The sequence below is a fragment of the Antechinus flavipes genome, chromosome 5 (assembly GCF_016432865.1).
Source record: "Antechinus flavipes isolate AdamAnt ecotype Samford, QLD, Australia chromosome 5, AdamAnt_v2, whole genome shotgun sequence".
Classification (NCBI taxonomy): Eukaryota; Metazoa; Chordata; class Mammalia; order Dasyuromorphia; family Dasyuridae; genus Antechinus; species Antechinus flavipes.
This window is the reverse complement of record NC_067402.1, coordinates 41,216,249-41,240,441: the sequence shown is the minus strand read 5'-3', so window position 1 is coordinate 41,240,441 and position 24,193 is coordinate 41,216,249. Positions and strand designations below refer to the sequence as shown.

The window sequence follows — 24,193 nt, the reverse complement described above, 5'->3', positions numbered from 1 at the left end:
AATTATACTTCATTTTCTATAAAGTTATTCTACCTATTGGTCATACAAGAAATCCCAATGTATTACAAAATGTACAAACAGGACACAAAAAAGCTAACTCTGTTGCCCACAAATTTAATTTAATCCTGCTATCATCTTAACAATAGTCTCTGATAAATAAGCACTTGATAATTTTTAAAACTTTAAAACAACTTTTAAAAGAATTTTTTATTTTCTTACATAGAGATAATTTTGTTTTGTTTTGTTTTATTGTTGGTTATTTTCACCATAACCATCAGGGAGAGGGATATGAAACAGTAAAATTCTGAATAAATTTAAAGAAGGAATCAGTCTATGTTGTTTAGTTTTAACTGTTTCTTAAAAAAACCTTTTTAAAAATGTTCTCTACTTCCCTCCCATTTTCATTCTTTGTTTAAAAATGGCTCTCTAGCAGGGGATTTGAGGTAATTTAACAGGATATATCAAAACAATTTTATATTAAAAAACAAAAGAGTATAAGAAAATAGGGAATTAGTGAAAAAAAACCTAAACTAAACTATACTTTTATATTAAACAATAATTTTAAACTTAAAACTTTAAAGGACTTTTGGGGATTGATTTAGATGGCTTAGCTCTAAGGGACATGGGGAAGAAAGCAATGGGAAACCATATAAAAGAAGTTAGGACTGACATTGTATTTTGTTATGATGCATTCAAAATTACTCTCTTAGCCTTTCAGTGTGGTTGGGCACATTCTTTAAGAAAACAAAAACAAAAAAATCCTTAGTAATTGCCTAAATAGTTCTTATTAAAGATGCCCAAGGCTCAACCAGGCCCAAGAGTCCCAGGAACATTATTTAACCAGCTGTACTAAAAGGTCATTCTACTGTGTTTCACTTTTATTTTTTTCTATTCTTCCATATCTGTATATATACATGTCCACAAATGCGTACAAACCTTTCTACATGCATATATGCAGATATTATTACACACACATATGTATACAAATGCACTGCGAACTTTAATAGATAAAGACTATAATTATACTCTGGGGACACCCCATAGCTGAGAAAGTCACTTAAAGTCACTTTGAACCTTAGTTTCTTTACAACGAGATAAGGTAAAGCACTTTTCAAATTTTAACACACTACATAAATGTAGGTTCTTAGCTAAATAATTCCTGAGTGAAAAAAAACAAACAATCAAGGTAATGGCACAGTCTTCCAGGAGGAAGAAGCATTTGAGTTGGCCTTGGGGGATGGGGAGGGGAACCACTCTTGAAGATAGGAAGAGGGGGAATTCCAGGCATGGGGAATAGCCAGAGCAAAAGCACGAAGGTATGATAATGTCCTAATACATGTTCCATGGCAGAAAGCCATCTAGTGTAGCTGGAGTGTAAGAATGCAGAGAGGGACTGACATGAGCCAATGTAAGGAAGGTATGCCAAGATCAACTTGGGACATCCTGTAATGTCAGGCAAAGGGAGGCTAGAGGAAGATTTATGAAGAAAAGAGTAATTTGTAAGAAGGATTATTGTAGTAGCATGTGGTAGGTGGGCTGGATTGGAATAGGGAGAGAATGGAGTTGGCAAGACTCACAGAGAATCTACGGAAATACTCTGCACAAGTGGTAATGAAGAGCTAAAATTCAGTGCAGCAGCAGGACGAAAAGATGGGATCCGGTAACTGATGGGATAGATACCTAGAGTAAGAGAGAGGAGAGTCAGGGACGACCCCTAGATTACCAACATAAGACATGGGAAGAATGGTAAAACCATAGAGAAAAATAGAATCATGAGAAGGGCAGGTTCAGGGGAAGATGATGAGCTCAGTTTAGGGCTCATTAAATGTACAAGAACAGTGAGACATCTGGGTGAAGATATCCTATGGGTAACTGGAGATGTAGGTCTGGAGAACAAGAAGTTCGGGACTAGATAGAACTAACTTTGGAGTCATCTACAAAGAGATGAAAGTGGAAACCATAGAATACAAGATTATCAAAGAAGAAAGTGGAGAGAGAGAAGAAAATGGAACCTTAGCGAACACAGGAAGAGAAGGATGAGCTAGTAGAATCAGGTATATGTTGTCTCTAAAATGAAAAAATTTAGGAAGAGGGGATGGAAAGCAGCACAAAAAACTACTAAGAGCTCTACAGGGATGAATATTGAAAAAAATTATTTAACAAACAATTCTATTGGAATCAGCTCTTTGAGAAGAGGAATTAAATTTGTATCTCAGTATCTGGCACATAGTAGGCACTTATTAACTGCTTATTGATCTGTCTAGACCTTTTGACAAGGACAAAAATACCTCATTAGTCCCTTTCTGGGAGACAATCCTTACAATGTATACATTGTTAATTCTAATTATAATTTGTGATATAACTAAAATATAAGATCTTATTAAAATTAGACTGTTACTTAAAGGTTATACTTTTTTAATGGCTGATTATTTTTGGAAAAGTTAGTTATTTTTTTAAAGCACTTCTTTTGAGAGCTAAAGAAAAAACTGGGGTTAGCAATAAAGCTACCAAAATAAAAGTAAAAATGGGGCAAATCCTGATTGGGGCCTATTAGTAGATACAAATAAAATCTAAAAATCTGTACCTGACTTATAAACAATAGCTGCCCTCTATTAAAATGGAGCTAGGAACTTATCAATGTAAATAGTCCTTCCAAAGATACAGATGCTAACCCATCTGTGCTTGCTTATTCTATGTGCCTCTAGTCCATATCTGCCCACAAAGTTAGCCACAACAATCCACCCAAAGAGCTGGAAGCATCCCTCAATTTCTCCTTACATGATGAAATTCTAATATGTGGTATGAAAACAAGAGATGGATTTTTAGAACCCTGAAAAGAAGACTTTTATAAAGTGATGCAGAGGGAAGTGAGCAGAACCAAGAGAATCATTTACACAATAGCAATACCATTTTAAAAACAAGCATCTTTGAAAGCTATAAGAACCCTGGACAATACAATGACCAACCATGATTCCAGAGGAGTAGTGATAAAGCATGCTACCAGACCCTAGACAGAGAAGTGACTAGTACAAGGAGAAGAATGAAACTTACATTTCTAGACATAGTCAAGGTGGGAATTTGTTTTGCTTGCCTAGACATGTTTTTGTTGCAAAGGTTTTTTTCTTCTTTTTTTTCTTTTTTAAATCAAGAGTAGGCTAAGTGGGAGAAGGAAAATGAAACTTTTTAAAAGATCCATACAATTGGAGTGATGACTAGAAGCCTTCATTTGAGTCTTCTATTTTTTCAGAGGCTTTTAATAGGTTTTCAGGTAAGTTGACTTAGGAGCAACCAATAAAATTCTAGTAGCTATCATATTAAATAGATCAAGAAAATATGATTAAAAAAATCATCCCATGCTTTAGTTTACTGCTATCATCTGGGAAATAAAACTGACTTAAAATATACCTGGTTTGGAAGATTTCATCTGCTGCTTAATTTTCATCGCTTCTTCTGCTGATAAATCTCCTTTTTTTAGCACAACAACTTGTGGCTGCTCATCTTCATTGTCACTTCTGTCATCATCTCCTTCAGGGATTTCCGGTTGAATTTTCTAGAAGAAAATTCCCAAACACAAAGCAGATCATTAACCTCAACCAACTCTACATCTCTGAAATTGCAAAATGGGAGGGAAAAAAAAAAGAACTTTGCTAAGTTCTTATAAATATTCCCTAAGTAAACAAGTACCCCCAATAAATTTCACAGTGGCTGAAAGGCAAATTTATACCATGCCTTACTGATACCCCTTATTTCCTCTGCTTTATAAGACATCTGTCCATTTCCTTCTTTTTGATGATTTTCTCAGTTTACAACATGTAAACTTGTAGTCCCATTGAAACAAATGAAGGCAGGGGAAATGATTATTAATAATCATTGTTCTCATGACCCACTCTTATGCAATTTTCCCATACCAATCTTTCTTGAGCCTTGCTCTGGTACATTCAAAACTCCACATTTCTCTATTCTCACTTTCAACCAACCAGTAAGCATAAATCCTTTAAAAGTACTGTACATGATCACATCAACACTTCGGGAATTTGTGGTTTCATTGTCCAGTCACACTTTCCACCAATGAAGATCAGAACCATTTTGTAACTTGGTTGATGAGCTTCTTATCCCTCCCATTAGACTGCTGGCTTCTTTGACTTGCACCTTTGCATCTTCAGCACCGAGCACTATGTCTCACACAAAGTAGATGCTCAATAAATGCACAATGACTAGCTGTGGTTACACTCATGAGAAAGCTCTGCAAATCTGACAAGCCTACACTGTTACCTGTCTATACTCAGTCCAGTTTGGTGGTAATAACAACAAAAATAGCATTTTTACAGTAGGTTAGGTTCACAAAGCACTCTACCTATGTTATCTCATTTAAGATAGGTAGATGTAGATGCAGTTATCATCTCCATTTTATAAATGGGAAAACTAAGGCTGAAATAGATAAATGCCGCAGCTAGAGTAACATTTAGATTCAAGCCATTCTGACTCTAAGCCTAGCACCCCAGCAACCATGTCACCAAGTGACAGCTTATCCTTCCCTCAATAACCAGAGGACCTCAATGCTGCAAAGGGGCATCAGAGCAGGAAATGGTACATAACAGACCTACTACATGACATCTATTATTTGGTTTTGTCCAGATGTTTGTCTTTATTTTCTCCTATTATTTCTGGTAGACTTGAAGTCAAAAGCCATGATAATATTCTCCAACTAGCCACATATAAGCAAAATAATGTTGGACAAATCACTAACCCTAATCTCTCTGGGTCCATTTGTCATTCATACCATGTGACCAATATTTGTCTGTTTGCTTTCTTGACCACTGTCTGCATATTGGTTGGATGGCTATCAAAGGTGCTTGACTCAGTGGCACATGTAAATTAGGTGCAAAGTAAATGCTCTGAAGGGATAAAAGGAAAAATGAAAATAAAATTCTTTGGGATATGGATAAGATTGAGATCTAGATATTCTGATTTTTCTTTAATTAATACTTTCTCTTGAATAACTGGCTGAAAAACAAAAGGAAAAGTCTCTAAACAAGTACAAAAGCCATTACAGAGAGGTAGCTAAGTTTTCTAAATTAGTTTCCAAAAAGGCCAGTGAAGTATAGTGATAGCCTTAATGATACAATGTTTTCTCCTCTTGCTGTGTTCTTTTCTCCACAGGAAAACACATTAACAAGACCAATGACACTGCTAAGCTGAATGAAAATTCAGTCATTCTTTCCCTAAGGAATACAAAAGAATACAGTGCATTTCTCCAAAAGCAAATCTCTTTATTCCCCAGGTCAAATTTGTGATGGAGGAGAGATCTGGAATTAAAGCCAATCACAACAGTTGCCAACAGTATGAAATGTCTTTTATTACCATTCTTTGAAGGATAAGCTAAAAGGACATAGGTAGCTGGAATATATTAATTCCCAGAGGCAGATGGGAAAAACCTTCTGTCCTCAGGGAGTTCATACTCTAACTGGGCTGGCCAACTTACAAAAGGAAGTTGAGCTGCTGGAACAATGGTATAATCTTAGGAAGAAGAGGCAAGGCAGATGGTGCTAAAGCTTGGTGGTACCCCATCTCCTCTCATTAACTGTAAACAATTAAGCAGTCTGGTGAAAGAGAGAGGTTCTGAAGCCATTCAAAGGTCCTAGATGAATTCTGAGACTATGGGTGCACATTTCTGTTAAGAATCCAAATTGCCAAATAGACAAAGACAATTTTGAAAAGGAAGTTCATTAAAACAAAAGACTCTCAAACTAGTGGAATGTCTGGAGAAAGACTCTTTCCACTTGACTACATCATGGCTAAGTCTACTGCAAAAATGTGATCTTTTTCCAATTCAATAACTGAAAGCCAGAAAACAGTCATGGTCTCAAAATCTCAAAAAAAAAAAAAAAATGTACAGGCATATGCTGCTTAACATTCTACAAAAATAAGATGTCAGGAGGATTGTTAGAGGAGCACGATTTTGCAGATTCAAGGTTTTAGTTCTGTACTTTATTAAGACCATTACTGTGAAATGAGGCGGAAGGAAGGGTGCAGAAAGAAACCTCATGTGTAATATGTCTTATAAAGACTCCTCTACTTTAAAAACCAAACAGTGGTTTTAAAAAAGTAGCCCCAATAGTAGCTATTAAACTCACTCTTATCTACTAATAATTTCTTTCAGCACAGGCAACTACTTCCAAAATAAGAGTCTATTTCCTAAGAACAGAGAAGCCATGATTAAATACCTTCCTTAGTTTACAAACCCAGATTCAGGGATTCTTTATTATCAAGCTGTGTTAACTCAGAAGCCTGAAAAAATAGGGTGTTCTCTTTTCTATCATTTATGCCAGGCTTTAGGATCTTAAAAAAAAAAAAAAAAAAGCCATTTTGAGTTATCAGAGTCCTACAATATAAACGCTGAGGTTTTTTGGTAGATGCTTAATAAAAATCATTTCAATTTTATCAATTCTATCAATGTATCCTTGGAAGAATATATTCTGTACTCCATCTGCTGGCTGCCTGGTTTTAGGTTTGATATTACTAAAAAATTTCTCAGTTACAATATTGGATTTTTAATTAAAAACTAAAGGAAAAAAATCTAAATATCTCAGGTATATTTCCCAGAGTTCCAGAGCTTTAATTAAATTGTAAAAGATTTTATGTAAACAAAAATTCTGGGTGCCAGGCAGTATTACATCATGGCATAGGAAAGGAAGAAGAAATGCTCATTAAATTTTTGGTTCATGTAACAAAACTTTAAAACAATAGTTTAAAATTTCAGCATTTATATAGCTGTCTTCTACTGTTATTATAGATTTATTAGTTCTATTAAGTTGGATGAATTCTCAAGAGAATAAGGAAAAGAAATTTATAAATTGATTCTAATTTCTAACAATCTATATTACATTCAAGCTAAGTTGAAAGGTATGAAAATAAAGTAACTTGAAGAGTGCTTGAGTTGTTATTTAAAAAAGAAAAAAAAGAATTTTCATTTAAATTGAGTTATAGCTAGAGAATATCTTATCTTTACTCTAGGATTTGACTAAACAGCCTATAGTGGGTGGATAGTTTACAGTGAACCATATGAAGAGACAATACTTAATTCAGATATTTTATCAGTTTGTGAGTAATTGTTTTATCAGTTTGTGAGTAATTGGGAAGTTGGTTAGAGTTTTTTTATACTAATTAATGCCAAAGCTGAAATGGGAATTTCATGTGAGCCAATTAAATTTAGATGTCATCTCAAGACAGATTCCTTTCAATTCTAAAAGCTGGGCCTCTGGCCACTAGGAAATTTGGGAATGAAATGAATGGATTAATACAAAAACCACGACTAGGAAAAATCACTGAAAATGATGTTATATTCTCAGGACAGTAATTTCATGTTTGTAAGCCAGAAGAGTCCTTGATCTTAGACTGAATACTCATTGAACAATAGACTCCTTTGGAAAAAAAAAGTCTCTTGATTGTGAATATTATTCATTTTAATTGATTAGTATGAGTCTGTAGCTTTGATTTCCATCACAGAATTCTCCTGAACGAGTTTCTGGAAGGTGGCCTCTTATTACCATGGGCATCTCTCCTTTCCCCTTTGCCCTCATGACAAATGGGACTCTGGAGATGCGGGGTTCTAAAGATTCCCGTCACACAGCATCATAAGAACACCAACATCATTGCTCTCAACTCGAGGTTCATTTCAGTTTCTCTATCTCTGCTTCCAGCACACCCTCTTCCCCTCAGCCAACATTCTCTGCTCCTCTCCCGGTTTCAACTCTCATCCTGTCTCCTCCATGGAATTGTCCTTCACGATTGGGAACTTGGTTCTTCATGATATCACCTCCTGAAGTTAAGCGGGACTCAGTGTGGCTCAAGAGAGAGGTCCAGCCAGTTCCAACGATTTTGTGATGGATTCTGCACCCAGAGAGAGAGGGCTGTGGGAACTGAGTGTGGTTCTCAACATAGCATTTTCACTCTTTTTGTTGTTGTTTGCTTGTATTTTGTTTTCTTTCTCATTTTTTCCTTTTTGATTTGAGTTTTCTTGTGCAGCAAGATAAGTATATAAATAAGTATGTATATATTAGATTTAACACATATTTCTACTATGTTTAACATATATTGGATAATTTGTCATCTAGGGAAGGAGGGAAAAATTGGAACATAAAGTTATTAGAACATAATGTTGAAAAATTATTTATGCATATGTTTTGAAAATTAAAAATTAAAAAAAAAAAAGAGGGAGAGAGAGAGACTCTGGCTAAAGTCAGGAAGACCCATATCGAGATTCTATCTCTTAGGCAGGGGACTTGAGCGATCACAGGTAAGTCACTGAGCCACCAGGGTTGAGACTTGGATCGACAACTTCTAAGGCTTTCACATGGGCACTCGGACAGGCCTGTGGGCTCCGAGAAGTCAGGAAGCTTGTTCAATACTCAAAAAGAGTCTCATCCTCTCAGCAGGAGGGGCAGAGATAGGTGGGATCCAGTGAATAGTTGGGAGGAGCAGCAGCTTTGGGGGCGAGCCCTCTGAACTGAGAGCAAAGCCAAAGGTCACACTAGAGTCCTGCAGAACCAAGGACTAGGACCAGGAAAGGGGAGTCTGAGACTGTGGCCCACCGTAGAAAGGATGGGGACAGCTTTCCCAAGGCAGCCCCATCTCCAACAGAGGCCTCAGAATGCAGCAGACATGAAGGACTGAACCGTCACATGGGCTACATAATGTGGACAGAGAAACAAACCGAGTCGTTTTTTTCCTCTGTAAAATAGAGATGTGGGAAGAGGCGAGCTCTTTTTCTTAGTAACTGGTGTTCATTAGTAGCCGGGTCCCCCAAAATCCAGCCATACTAACCCAATGGTGACAAGCCTCTCAATATCTGGCTAAACTGGCTGTTGGACAACAGAGTTGCCAGGTCTGCACTTGGAACCTTCCCTGTTTATGTGTGGTCCAATAAAGTCCAGGCTTCAAGATCCAAATCCACCCACGTCTTAGAAGAATTAGAGAAGTGTTTCCATGAAGGCTCAGGCAACACCTCATTCTTTATCATTTTTCTCCTCCTACTGAATGTCAGATCTTGTGTTAATAAAGGGTTATGTGAAATCTGGGGGAGGAGAGATTTACCCTCTAAGGGGTGAAATGGAGCCAGTAGCTTCCAGGACTGACTCTCCCAAAGCCCATCACCAGACTGCATTCTACCACAGCTTCATCCAGTCCAACCTTCTTATCCTGAGCTGGACTCTCAACTTCCTAACTATGTTTGTCTGAAAATGTTGAATTGATTTTTTTTTTTATTTTAATTTTTGCTGCTTGCCAAACCTACAAGCAAAACAAACTAGTTACAGCTCTGCCTACCATGTCTGAAAAATAAATCCTGATTCTGACACAAACCAGGCCAGTGACAGTGGGCAGGTCAATCAGTTTCTCAGACCTAAATCACATAGACCAATATTTGGTCCATTAGAAGGCAGCTAAGTGGTTCAGTGGACCGGGAATTCAAATTCAGCCTCTGACCTTCCCTAGATGTGTGACTGAGTAAGCTACTTAGCCTGTGTCCGACCTCAGCGTCCATATCTGTGAAAGGGAATAGTAACAGTCCCACCTTCTAGCATTCTGGTGAAGCTCAAATGAGATAATTGTAAATGGTAAAAAAAAAAAAAAAAAAAAAAAAAAAGCTAAAAAAAAAAAAAGAATAAAGATAAAAATTATTTTTAAAATTGCAAACCTTAAAGTACCACATAAATGCAAGCTATTTTGGTATTATTGCTGTTATTATTCCCAGGTGAGGGACTTGCATTATTATATGTGTTATTATTATTACTATTTAGAGGTGAGAACGACATTATTATTGTTATTATTCTTCAGAAGTCAGGGAACCATTGTGAGGGGACCTGTGCTATTCCAGTCTTGGGGCAAGTAAGAATGAAAACAGTAAAAAAGTAAAATTTATTTTACTTTAGGTAAAATTACTTTAAGTAATTTAAGTAAAAAAATAAGTAAAGTAAGTAAAATTTACTAATTAGAATTTGCAAACAGTAAAGTTTATATAACATGTTAAAAACTGCAAGATGCCCTGGATACATGAACCCTTCTGGTCCTAAAAACCTTGGGGGGAAGGGGACTGCTATACTATCCCGATTTTACAGATGACGAAACTGAGGCAGACCCAGTTGAAACTGCCCAGGGCCATCCAGCCAGTAAGGCTCGGGGGCAAGATCTGAATTCAAGTCTTCTACGTGGTTCATGTCTCCCTCCGCCCGCTATCGGAGCCTGAATTAGATCACCCCGCTCTCTTGGGGAAGTGAGCTACGCTACAGGTACAAGGACTGGGCTGACCCCGTTGGCGGCCCGTAGAGCGCAGCACCAACCGGAAGTGAAGAGGCCAGATGGGGTTTCCTTAGCAACTTAAGGGGCGGGTCAAGTTCCTCCTCACCTTGGTTTCTACGGTGGGCCCTTCCTTATAGCCGACCTTCTGCTTGAAGCGGGCCAGAAACGCCGGCTCCGGCGGACGCACATATGATACCTGATTTCGCTTGCTCATGGTTTCTCTGAGGGGAAGCGGTTGGAAATGGAAGAAAAGCAAAGAAGGCCCGGATCTTACCCGTCTCCCAGAAGTAGAAGTGCGCCTTCTTCCATCCCGGACTCCGTAGCCGGGGGCGGGACTAATTCGTGACGTTACCTCCCTTACACGTGATAGGGGCCCACCCTCTTTCCACTGACTTCCGCCCCTTCCATGGCAGCTTCAGTCATCGCTTCCAGGGGAGAGCTCGCTCCGCCCCTTTCCGCCCTCCCAGCGCCAAATTCAAACACACCGCCATTTTGCTCGAACTCAGGATAGCTACTCTTCTTTTGGGACCAGGGTTGGGGGATTTACGTTTTGGGAGTGGGAGCGTCATGGCACCTGGTGTCAAAGGTGAGTGTGTGTATGTGTGGGTGGGGGAAAGGACAGATGATGTCAAAAGAAGGATGAATTTGTGCGTGTGTGCATGGGGGAGAGGGTCTTATCGCCGTCCCTGCCGGGAGGAGAGGCCCGACCCCTTCCCGGCTACATAACCCCCACCACCATTTGGCCAGGACAGGGAGCCCCCGGGGTCTGGCCGGGAGACTTGGGGAAAGCGGCTGCGTCTTCCCGGGCTCGTAGCTGAGCCCCTTGTTTAGATTACAATTGATCCCGTGACATTGCCTAGAACACAACGTCAACTAATGCATAACATCGTATAACATGATGCATAACGTACAATAACCTGGGGCCTACAATGTGGAGCAGCCAGGTGGTGCAAAGAATAAAGCGCCAGGCCTGGAGTCAGGAATCCCCAAGTTCAAATCCTGCCCCGCCGCGTGACCTTGGACGAGCCCCTTCGTCCTGATTGCTTCAGTTTCCTCATCTGTCACATGAGCCAGAGAAGCAAATGGCAAACCAGTGTATACCTAGAAAACCCCAATGGAGTCACAAAAAACCAGACACAACGAAATAACAATAAAATGAAAGCCATAGAATAATAAATACAGAGATAATGACCTGTGTGTGTATTATATACATAAATTTTTTAAAAAGTAGTATGGCTTCATTCAGTAATGCCTGTTCTAATTCAGTGGAACAAGTGTACATCGTAACAACTAAACCAATCCCTTTTAGCTAGCCTTCAAATACAAAGAAAAATGGGATTTGGATCCATTGATGTGTTTTAACTTTTCACTAAAAACAAGCCCATCACACTAACAATGTGAAAATAAAGTTGTTTTCCAAAACCAAAGTTTAGTGAGAAGAGTGACATTGTTTTACTTATTTTTGCAAGTTTAACATCTGGCTTAATAGAAAGAACAGATTCTTAACTTTGCTTTTGCATTCATTCTATTGCTATATGTTGTTCTGGTTAAAGTATAGGAAAGTGCTATCTTTAAAAACCTTAGCTGGTTTGTAGGAAGTGTAGTAGTTTCTTTCATAAGACTAGAAAAAACTGGAAGTGGATTTCTCTTTCTGTATCTATAGGTTAAGAAAACATACATTATTTTTAGTCTTTATTATTTTCTTTTTTTCCCCCCAACTTCTGTTGGACCTGTAATGTTTATAAAGTCTTAATTCCCACCGTAGAAACCAATGTGTTTCAACACCTCACCAGTACCTATGTCTTAAGAGTATAGAGTTGTATATGGTGCTGAGAAGCTAAATAATTTGCTACTGGTCACACTGCTACTATATGCCGTAAGCAGGATTTGTATCCACTTCCTTCTGCCACTATCCATCCACTTGGCTAATATAGATCCATTAATGGTGGTCACAGAGTTTATATCACTCATTACTGCAGTTATAAGACAGTTCATTTCTTCTGAATACACCAAGAGTTGTCTAAGTGTTTTTCCCCCTCTTCTTTTTCTTTTTTTCTTGTGTAAAAAGATTGGCTTTTTTCAGAATGTGAGCCATCAGTCATAGCCATTCCATGCTTCTGTGTTTTGTTACTTGGAAAATGTAGAAAATGCAACTTTGCTTTCAAAAACTATTTTTAAAAAATCTGTGCTTGAGTCTAGAAATATGCTTTTTTTTTTATTGATTGATAGATATATGGTTCTCAGGTAACTGAGGTTTTGTTACATGATATTTTCTGCCTTCAAAAAACTTTTTTCACCAAGAGTAACATTTCCTTAATTGAAAAATAAAGATCATTTTTACTTTCACTACATCTCTGTATATCTACAATTGTTGGAGAGATAAGAATAAAAAAAAACTATCAATATCTAAGTATCCTGTGGTGCCTGTTTAATTCATATTTAATTTTATTTTCCTCTCTTGTTTTCTAGACAATTTACGTGCTGTAACACCATCACAACCTAACCAAGTAAGGTAAAAAAAAAAAACAAAAAAAAAAAACCAGAAAAACACTTCTTTAATAACATTTTGAAGATCCTGTGGAAGTATATTCTTGAGTCTCAAAAAACATCATGGATTGGGGGTGCAGTAGGTCCTTAATTAAAGGAATGAGCTTTGAGTCAAAAGACATTAATTAGTATCCTAGGTTTAACACATAATTAATTAACACAAGTGAGTCATTTAATTTCTCCAACCCTCCTTTTTTTTCTTTATAAAAGAGGGTAGTGATACTTCTATTACCTGCCTCATAGGATTCTTATGAGAGAAATATTTTGGAACCTGAAGGACTATATAAGTGTAGAATAATAAACTCTTTGTTTCTAATCTTTAATTAGCTGGAAGCTTGATCAAATCACTTCTAATCTATAATCTAATTGTTGTGAATAGTAGCATGATATGTCTTCTCTTAAAGTGATGAGCTTTGAAAAATTCTTGAAGCTTCTTGAAATGAATATCCTATAACTTACAGCAGAAAATGAAAGAGAGATGAAATGAGATCAGAATAGATTAGACAGGATAGATTTGTGTTAGTTTTGTTGAATAGAGAAATTGCAGGCAGATATTTTTAAGTATCTTTAGTAGACTTTGTCTTTATACATTTTTTTTCTTCTAGCAATGAGGGTGATGTCATCAAAGTTTTTATAAGAGTCCGTCCCCCTACTGAAGGACCCATGCTCAATGATGGAGAGCATTCTGGCTTGTGTTTATCCGTGCTCACCTCCAATACCCTCCGCCTGCATTCTAAACCTGAGCCCAAGATCTTCACGTTTGATCATGTTGCAGATATGGACACCACTCAGGTAAATATGATTTTTAACTTGAAAAGAAGAGCCTTTATATGTACATGAAAACCCAATAATTTTGTTCCATATTTTATGGAGTTTTTTGAGGTAGTGGCTTTATTATTATTTTACATATATTTTTTTCTATTTGCTCACTGCTCACCATAGTAATAAGAAATAGATAAGATTTTTTTAAAATTTGCAAGCATGCAGAGGACTAATTTTGATAAATAGTTTGTGATTCTTTTTCATCCAAACTTTTGATGCAACAGAAACTACATTTTTTCTACCTGATGGCTGTCGTGCTTACTTGCAAGACCACAAAAGGCTTAAAGGCCAATATGCTACTTGGAGGAAAGACTAGTCTAGCTTAATGAAAAGACTGAAATTATAAACTATTTTTAAATAAATGCTGTTTTGGTATTATAATGTACATATGATGAATTAAAATACAAATTAGAATTAAGCAAATTGGAGTAATAATAATTGATACTTTGTGTTTAAAATTTACAAACTTTATATACATTAGTTATTTGAGGTTTACAACAACCCTATGAGGTGGCTATTGTAGTTTTCCAGATTTTATAGACCACAGGAAGACTACACAGCTGTTTTGTCAGAGGCAGGGTTTGACCTTGCCTTAACACCAGCATTCTATCTACTACTTCACTATTGATATTAATAAGAATGTTAAAATTCACAATTGACTTACATTAGATAAACAAGTATTCTCATGTGAGAATTATATTACTATAGCATGAAAATTTCTGAGCCCAGTTGTTGAGGGCATCCTTAATATTTTAAACCTTGATCTAGGATTGTTTTAAACAATTTTCTACCCCATAGGTAGATCTGTAGGAATCTGAAAAATAAGAAGTTTGTGACTCAGAATCACACAAATTCCAAATTTGAAAGGAATCGGAATTTACATTTTGTAGTAATTTATAAAATAATCAGTCCCTAAATAATCGCCTTGTCTCTAAACGATAAAAGACAATGTTTGATTATTGTGAGTATTAAGGGGTACTCTGAACTTGTCTTCTTGAGTTGCCATATTTTCCAGAACATGCAGGAGCCCCTGAATGTGGCAAGGACAGTTTCAAGCTAACATAATTTGTTGTACCCCAAACTGAACTCCCTGTGTGTCCTGGGGAGGCAAAATGGGTGCCGGCTAGTCTTTGGTAAGCTGAAGTAATGCTTGGATAGCTGGGACCCTTTGCAGATAAGCTGATCTGAGGGGAAAAAATGTGGCTTTTGCCATCACCTTGCCTCCTTCCTGTGAGGAGTGATGTCTTTTTTTCCCCAACTTTGTTGAAGTGTTCTCCTTCTGATGTCATGACCCTTCTTGGTATCCCCTCCTTCCTTTGCTATTTTAAAAATGTAAATTTGTATGAGGATTGTGAACTCTTTGTTCCAGTTTTGATTTCCACATGCATGTTCATCCCTATTGTAATAAACCTAATTTTTATGTTTCAACCCTATGGGTTGAATTTTGGGTGATTATGTAGTTTAATATAAATTGCTACAGGCATCTGAAACCAATGTGCCAGATTTGAACTCAAGTTCACTTGACTCCATGCGATTCTCTTATCTGTTGCACCATCTGGCTAGCCCTTTAATTATAAATTTTTAATTTGCATTTTGGTATTTAAATCATAGGAGTCGATATTTTCGAGTGTGGCTAAAAGCATTGTTGAATCCTGTATGAATGGCTACAATGGTACCATCTTTGCATAGTAAGTTTAATTTATGTTTATGTAAGATATAAAGAAAAAGTTAATAGAAATAAAATTCACTGGTTTTTTAGTATTTTGAAAATCATGGATTCATCTAGTTTTGAAGTCAGAAATGATGAGCGGTTAATGGAATTAGTATAACAAAGTGTGTAACTTTGTAGATAAATGTATGTTATTTTGTTCAAGAAGTTTATATAAAATGTATATGTAGGCTTTTTGCAGTTTTTCTGTTTAGCACTTTTTCTGCAGCATCTGACAAACTCTTTTCAACCAGAGGAAGTTATAATGAAGAATGTCATGAATAGCATATGATATTTTAAGATCCTTTGGATTTATGTTATTATGATTTTTTAGAAGGCCGAAATGTGAAAAAGTCAAAACATGATAAATAACACCTCTCATGTTTTACACATTGTACAAGGAAAATTCACTTTTGCTATTCACTCCTATAAAAAGTGAAGTAATTTATTCAAAAGAATTAAATTTCCTTTCCTGGGCAATGAGGTAGATAATGCTTTCTAATATTGCTTTCCCAGCAGAGTAATGGTTTTTAAGGAATATTTTGTTAGTAAAATTTTAAAAAAATTAATTTTGAATAAAAACATCGTAGTTTGAAACATTTTTAACTTGCACAATATTTAATGGCTTTTTAAAAAAGGCTTTCAGTGATACCTAGGGCAAATAATTTTAGAAAAACAAATGTTTCAGCTACAGGAAGCTCAAAAACAATAATTTTGTGCAACCACTATATGACCAGAGATTTTTCATCATTGATATGGAAAAGTTTGAAAATTATACTGTCATGTGCTCTTGTTAGAATTTTCTTTCTTTCTTTTTTTTTTTTAAAAGAGGTAATTGGGGTTAAGTGATTTGCTCAACATGGCACAGCTTGGTAAGTGTTGAGTTTACATTTGAATTCAGGTCCTCCTGACTCCTGAACCATGATGCTGTACCATGTGACTGCCCCTCTTATTAGAATTTCTAAGTGAATTGAGTTTTCACTCAAGTCAAGTTCATGCATGTAGATTTCCCCCTCCTCTCCCCCCATTCTTGGTTTTCCTATTAGCTATAATAAGAGTTGACCAGAAAGAGAAAATATTTATTTGCCTCTAAGCTCCAAAATTTTTTTCATGAATGGATTAGTAGATTGACTTTTAAGGAATAATTAGCTTTGGGGAAAAAAAATGTGTTTGGTAGGTATCATTAAAAGGAAGTGTGCCTCCTTTGTAAGTAGTCTTAAGTATTTTTTTTTTTTTTTTGATTTTGTCTTTTCTAGTGGACAAACTGGCTCAGGAAAAACATTTACTATGATGGGTAAGTAAATAAACTTTTTTTAAATGTTCTACTGAATCAGACAGTGCTTTCTCCATCTCAGAGTTTTGTTTTGTTTTAATGGCATCAAGGGATGTTTTCTAACATACTGTTTATCTTCACAACCTCACAATATGAGAACATGACCAAATTTATCTCTTAAAGTTTCTAGATTATGCATGCTTTTGAGGGATGATGAACTATATAAGTTTTATGTTTTACTCATGGTATAAAGTAATATTTAAAGTTCATCTTAAATTTACCTCTTAAAAGTGGCATCATTTAATAAAAAGTTAAAATTTACATTGTAGTTATGTTTAACCTTCTTCCCTTTCCTGAATATTTTCTTTACCTTTTTGTCCATTGGTATATTGATCAATGTCTAGGGTAACTATTAGCGCTTATCTTGGATTGTAACTGTTAATTTGGAGGCTGACATCTTTTTAAAGTAGAGTTAAAATCATTTTGTTTTTAAAAACTTAGCTTGTTTATCTACTATCTTTAACAGGCAATTAAAAAACCCACTTTGTCCTTTTCTGCTCTCCTTCATAGCCTTTTGAGATCTTGAGGGATAATTTCTTTTGCTGTTTTTTTGTTTTGTTTTGTTTTGGTTTTTTCCATTACTTGGAAGAGCTAAGTATTTTCTGGAATGAAGTACATTTGTTTTGAGTTTTGTAAGTTAGCAAACTGTCAAATGCAGTGCCTATGATTCTTTTTCTGTGTTAGAATAACAAACACCAGATTGTGATAGTTAATCCTCCTCATAATGTGGAGGTACTTGGGATTTTGAAAACTTTGACAAAATGATAGCAAATTTTGCTGAGTTCTGCCTTTCTGGAGAAATTTTATGGTCAGTAAGTATGTTTTCAGCCTGAAGAAGGCAAGACCACCAAAGTACTTCCCCAAATGTTTTTCAAGATGTATCCACTTGGTATGACTGAAAAAATTCAACTTGTCAGTGGCAGGTCATAATCATAATCTGTTATTGTTGGAGATTAGAATTGATAGATTTTTAAAGCTATTAAAGGAGTGATTTCAGTTCGTATCTGTGGTCCTTTTCAGAGCGTTGGCTTTGCAGATAGTGTTGCTTTGGGTTATAATTTAGATTTTCTGCAAACTTTTAAAGTTCATTTTATACTAAAGTATACATAAGAAAATTGTAGGTACAAATTTATTTTATTTTCAGTTATGTAATCATTGTTTTGTCAGTCTTGTGAAATAGCTGGCCTGGTACTATAAAAACAAATACTTGATGATTTTATGAACCTTTTCAATTTTTTTTCCTTTAGGACCATCTGAATCTGATAATTTCACTCATAACCTCAGAGGAGTAATTCCCAGAAGTTTTGAATATCTCTTTTTTTTAATTGATCGTGAAAAGGAGAAGGTAATTTTTATTTTAGAGGTATAAGATATATGGTTTTGAGCATATTGGAATGGAAAAATGATGCTCTTTATAAGGACATGTTGGAAACAAGAGGGAATTGGATTGATAATAATTGTATATGTCTTTCATTTGGTTATAGTACAAATAAATCCTAATTCCAAGTCAGTGCAAAAGGAGAAAATTCTCATGCTTTTCCAAAGAAATAACACTCCCAAAATATTTTTCTTTGTTCTGTGCCCAATCTCCCTTTGCCACACTGCATGTCTTAGACAGGTCTCATCATCACATTATCTAGATATGCTAGCACGGGATGGCTGTGGGCCTCCATCATTGTCAGCAGAGGACTTGCTTAGTCCTTGTAGTAATATAACCCTCAGTCCATGAATTTTCTTGTTTTGATGTTATATTTTAGTGAATCGAAACTTGTGAAAACACTAGTTTTTTGTGCTTTTTGTATTTGGTTATACTCATAGGGAATGTATGCTTTATGATTCATCTGTAAGATGACTATCATGATTGCTTCTGTGTTAGAAAAAGACTCTTGTACAATTGATACATCCATGTAAAAATGATGTTTTGCAGGCTGGTGCTGGGAAGACTTTCCTTTGTAAGTGCTCATTCATTGAAATTTACAATGAGCAGATATTTGATCTTTTGGATTCTGCCTCTTCTGGGCTGTTATTAAGGGAACACATCAAAAAGGGTGTCTGTGTTGTTGGTGCTGTTGAACAGGTGGTCACTTCTGCAGCTGAAGCCTATCAGGTAACTGTCTTGGGTTATTTGGTGTTTGGGCAACATTTCCATGTATTCCATGTATCCTGCTAACATATTGTTGGTAGAAGTAAAAGTACCAAAAGTTGATAAATATTTTGCAAATAAGTAATGAAGAATGTGCATATATTAAAAAAAAAACCAACAGAAAAATACAGCTTATTTCATAGATTTCACCTTTGCATAAACAAATATTTTTGGTGATAAAATGTTATTTAAATATTTAATATCAAGCATTTTAATCTGTGTTAATTCCCAGGGGAGTCTGGTTGCTAAAATTCTCACACAGTAAACTCAGTTATTCTTAGAGAAGCTTGACTGGCAAATACTTCTTTCAACTTTTAACATTGTTACCTTTTAGTTATTTAAATCTTTCCTTTAAGTAATTATTTTAAAGCATTTCCTCTTTAAACTTAATAGAGATTAATGGGAAATGCAGTTTCCCAGTATAAGAACGGGGAAATTTGTCTAGACTTTAGTTCATCTGAAAAAGCTCTATGGATTTTCATAGACTTTAGGCTCTCAGTATACATGGGTGATATGATGAGGCAGCCACAAAGGCTAAAACTATGTTATAAGAGTCCTGGTGTTGAGAACTAGGAAGGTTGTAGAGCCACTGGATTCTGAGAGACTCCATAGCCAGTTTGTCAAAGTAAGGAGGACCACATTTTAGGAAGGATAGAGCTTTCAACAGAAAAATGGATGGTGAAAGTTCAGGGAGAAGTACCAAATTCTTATATGCCATTCAGTGCCCCCTCAATCTGGCTTCAGTTCAAGTTTCTAGACAAATCGAGCTGAATACTATACCTCACTCTGTGCTTTGCCTAAATCAGCATATTTGTCTTTCTCCTTTCAAAATATATTTTCCTTCCTAGCTGTGTGACACTGGGCAAGTCACTTAACCCCAATTGCCTCAGAAGGGGAAAAAATATTTTCTTCTGCCTTTGATGAATTGCACATTTATATCATATTTATAATTTTATTTCCACATAATTGTTTGCCTGGTTTCTCTTCCCTAGTAGGCGGTGAGTACCTTGAGGGCAAAGATTTTTTGTTTTGTTTTTTGCATCTCCAATACTTAATACAGACCCTGACACATCACTTACATTTTCATTTTGAATAGTTTGTGATCTGCAGGGAGTATGCATTTTCTTCCTAATACAGTAACTGCTTATAGTTGATATAAATATAAGCCGACAAAGTAAAGGGGAAACTTGTACATTGTGACATATTAAGCGGAGACCGAAGATCCCTGGATAGCTCAGCCCAGCAGCTGTCATCCAGGGAATGGGCCCTTCTGGAGATGCTGCTTGTTGACTGCCCTGCAGGCAAAACTATTTATGTCCATCCCTTTACTCCTTAGCACCTAGAGCTACTTTTGACCTAGACAACAAATTTTCACCACCAGAATGCTTCAGAAATGCTTGTTTTATCAATGGAAACATTAAAGATGCTACATTACTATCTACTGTGGTACTAAATCTGAGGACAGCTGGGCCTTTCCATCTGATGTACAGTTGAACCTTCCTCTGTGTTGCTTTCTCTTAGTAGAATGAATGCAAAGATACGGCTTAGAAGAAAACATAGGCAATCCAGTTGGGCTGCATTGTAGAATCCAGGACAGACAGTAATGTATATTATGGTTAGAAAGATAGGTTGGGATCAGGTTGGGAATGGCTTTAAAAGCAAGACAGAAGAATTTATATTTAAACATATAGGTACTAGGAAGCCATTGGAATTTAATGAGTAGAGAAATGATCTAGTCGGTTCTATACTTTAGTACATGCACTTTAGTTTGGCAATTGGGGGAGACTTGAGGCATGAAGGCCAATTAATAACTAGTAACCTATAACGTTTTGAATTTTACAAAGCACTGTACAGACATTCTCATTTGATCCTTACAACAATCCCGAGGCCTGTTGTTATCCCCATTTTATAGATAAGGAAATGTGAAGCTGTTAAATAAATTGTCTAGGTTCATATAACTAGTATCTATTGCAGAATTTGAACCGGTCTTTGTGACTCCTCGTTCAATGCTTTTCAATTAGAAGGTCTTTGCAATTGTGCAGGCAGGAGGTGACTTGGGTGTGACCTAGCAATGTGGCTGTATGAGAAGCCCAGTGAAAGGGATATTATGGAGATGGAAATCATAAGATTGGTAACTGATCGGATAGTAGGGTTTGAGTGAACAGTAAAGAATACCAGCATTATTTCACCAGAAGAATGGCAGCACCCTTAACATAAATAGGAGAGTTCAAAAAAGGAATGGATTTGGAGGTAAAGATAATTAATTGGGACATAACTGAGTTTTAAATATACAATAGACAGTTGGAGAAGTGTGATTGGAATGCAAGAGAAAGACTAGTCCTGAATTCTATTTGGAAATTATCTTCATAATGATGATGAATAGAATTATGGTGGTCATAAGGTCACTGATAGTATATACCAGAGAAGAGGGTCCAGGATGGAGGTTTGGGGTGTACCCACAATTAGGGGGCATGATATGGATAATGAACCAGCAAAAAAGATTCAGAAAAGGGCAAAGAGAGCAGTATCACAAAAAAAGAAATAGCCAAGACCAGTTTCCTTCTCTGCTTTTTTAAGGAAGCCTTTAAGTATTGGAAAGAAAGATGAATTTGATAAAATTTTGCTTCCAGAAGGCAGAAGTAAGAATAATGGGCAAAAGTTGCTATAGGACAAGCTTCTGTTAGAAATAACTTCCTGATAATTTGAGTTATTCAAAGGAGAATGTTTTCCTATGAGAGAGTAAGTTATGGTCAGTGAGCATCTTTAGGGAGAGGCTTCCTGACCACTTGTTAGGTGTGAGAAGTTGAAGATTATACTGTTCAACATTTATTCCTGTCATGCTACTTGAAAGTACTGTGAAAGTACTACTGTATTGTAGATTTCCAGAGATGGCATTAGCCAGCTTTTCATTTTGTGGTTGAGTAAATTGAGGCTTAAAAGGTGAATTGTCTTGCCTGGAAACCTGATGGAAACTATTTGTGTCATTTAATCCTTTTAAAATATTGTGAAAGTAGTGGTGTTATTGCATATATTGATACAAAGTAGAATATCACCATAGTAACATAGAATTTGGGGCTTAGCAGAAACTTTAAAAGTCATGGAGTACATAACCCTACTTGATAAACCATTTGGCATTTGCCAAGTGAAATTAAGATAATGGCAATATGTTCCTCTGAGCTGTTCTAGAATCAAAACATTTATTATATAAATATTGACATATGTGCATGTGTGCACATGTGCATGAAATTATGCTCTCTTGGAGCTATCCCTTCTTTTCTTATTCAGATAAAGTTATTCTTGGGTTTCTAGCTAGCAATTTCAGTTTCTATTTTTTGGTTGTACCTATTGTTGATTTTTAATATCTTTCTTCCTAGGTATTATCTGGAGGATGGCGAAATAGACGTGTGGCAGCTACATCTATGAATAGAGAATCTTCCAGGTCTCATGCTGTCTTTACAATTACAATAGAATCGATGGAGAAAAACAATGATGTTGTCAATATTCGGTCCTCCCAGCTCAACCTAGTAGACTTAGCTGGATCTGAAAGACAAAAAGATACACATACAGAAGGTTTGAGATTGAAGGTAAGAATTCAGTGTGGGATTGTCAGTCAACATTCAGTATTTGACCCCCTATTGTAGGTCTTCGCTAATAGCTGAAAGGTATATAGTACATGCTTTTGAGGAACTTACTCTCTTACAGGAAGGTAAGATAGCAGTTACCACTTTGATGTTTCTATTTATTGAGTGCCATAGTTTGTGCTGTAGTTGATAAATGGTTTAGTCAAGGGAAAGATCAAATGAGTCAAGAATGGTTGAGAAATGCTTCAAGGAGGGGGCTAAGCTTGGAAAAGGTCTGAAGAACAGGTAGAATTTAGCTAAGAGGAAAGCTTCTACCAGATCAAAGTAACTATATGGATGGTAGAGTGGGCATGGCATTTTCAGAAAATGGTGAGACCATTATCCAATCTTGGTTAGAATAGAAGGGATGGATAGGATCGACCCAAATTATGGAGGAGCTAAGTAAAAGTAATAATCTACACCACCTGGACTATCTCATTTCCTTCCTTACCTTCTCCTAAAGCTTGTGCTTCCACTGATACCAGTGCAATGCCAACAAATGGAAACCAGCCCTAAAGTATATTGCTTTCTGATTTATTTCTTTCAAAACTATTTTCAAATCAATAGACACATTCATTCTGCTCCAGAAGTCAGTTATTATGCAGAAGTTCACTGTTGTGGGTTTTTTGGTTTTTTTGTTTGTTTTGTTTTGTTTGTTTTTTTGTTTTTTGGTTTTTTTTTTTTAATAAAATCTAGTGTGTTTCCTTGAGCAGTTAGATAGCAAAGCGGAGAGAGTACCAGACTTAGAGTCAGAAAGACTCATCTTCCTGAGTTCAAATATGACTTCAGAAACTTAGTAGTTATAGAGAAGGAAATACAAATTACTTCAGTAGCTCTGCCAAGAAAACCCTAAATGGGGTCACAAAGAATCAGACAAGACTAAAAAATGACTGAACAACAAACACATTTAAATGTTTTCCTTTGAGTACTGAAAATTATGCAAAAGATAAATGTAGAAATAGACTACATATTTTGGTGTTTTTAAGAAAATCACTGCCAGTACTTTGTCCTTTCTAGTCAGTTTCAGCCACTACCATTTGTGATTTGGTCAGTTACAAAACAAGTAGCCTATGCTAAAGTAAGCATTTCCTCTTTTGTAATTTAGGAAGCTGGCAATATAAATCGATCATTGAGCTGCCTGGGTCAAGTGATTACAGCACTTGTTGACGTTGGTAATGGAAAACAGAGACATGTGTGCTACCGGGACTCCAAACTTACTTTCTTACTACGGGTAAAGTAGGACATCTGCTTGGCGCACTATTTTTAAAATCACACTAAGTGAATTGGTCATGCAAACAACTCATTCCTATGCCATTTGCCAATTACATGTTTGCTGTAGAGAAAAATTAGTGTCTGTCTTTTTTTTTTTTTTTTTTAAACAGGATTCTCTTGGAGGTAATGCCAAAACAGCCATAATTGCAAATGTCCACCCTGGATCCAAATGTTTTGGAGAAACTCTCTCAACTCTTAACTTTGCTCAGAGAGCTAAGCTGATTAAAAACAAGGTAAATTTTTTAAATTATCTTTTATTACTAATAAAATCAGAAAATTTGTTTCAGTGTGCTAGCCATTTACATTATGGTCAAATCAAGTAAGCAGTTTATTAAGCACTTATGATATGCCAGGCAACAGTACTGATCACAGAGGATACAAATAAAAGCAAAAAGACAGTTTCTGCCTTCAAAAAGCTTACATTCAGATGAAAAAAGAAACATAAAAAGGAG

At 36.2% G+C, this 24,193-nt stretch overlaps 2 protein-coding genes across 3 annotated transcripts in view; one reads left to right on the top strand and one right to left on the bottom strand.

Moving 5' to 3' along the window:
* Positions 1–10,564, bottom strand: part of KIAA1143 (KIAA1143 ortholog) — a 42,442-nt gene extending 31,878 nt beyond the window's left edge. For both annotated transcript variants that reach the window (XM_051961830.1, XM_051961829.1), the window contains exons 1-2: positions 10,403–10,564; positions 3,406–3,550 (exon numbers count right to left, since the gene is read on the bottom strand). In XM_051961830.1, the coding sequence (XP_051817790.1) occupies positions 3,406–3,550; positions 10,403–10,510 (253 nt within the window). In that variant the 5' untranslated portion in view covers positions 10,511–10,564. The remainder of the gene's footprint in view (positions 1–3,405; positions 3,551–10,402) is intronic.
* Positions 10,565–10,571: 7 nt separating this feature from the next.
* Positions 10,572–24,193, top strand: part of KIF15 (kinesin family member 15) — a 50,016-nt gene continuing 36,394 nt past the window's right edge. Inside the window, exons 1-10 of the mRNA XM_051961832.1 lie at positions 10,572–10,882; positions 12,766–12,808; positions 13,449–13,635; positions 15,277–15,353; positions 16,630–16,667; positions 17,954–18,051; positions 18,634–18,813; positions 22,224–22,433; positions 23,575–23,700; positions 23,852–23,974. Of these exons, the coding sequence (XP_051817792.1) occupies positions 10,864–10,882; positions 12,766–12,808; positions 13,449–13,635; positions 15,277–15,353; positions 16,630–16,667; positions 17,954–18,051; positions 18,634–18,813; positions 22,224–22,433; positions 23,575–23,700; positions 23,852–23,974 (1,101 nt within the window). The 5' untranslated portion in view covers positions 10,572–10,863. The remainder of the gene's footprint in view (positions 10,883–12,765; positions 12,809–13,448; positions 13,636–15,276; positions 15,354–16,629; positions 16,668–17,953; positions 18,052–18,633; positions 18,814–22,223; positions 22,434–23,574; positions 23,701–23,851; positions 23,975–24,193) is intronic.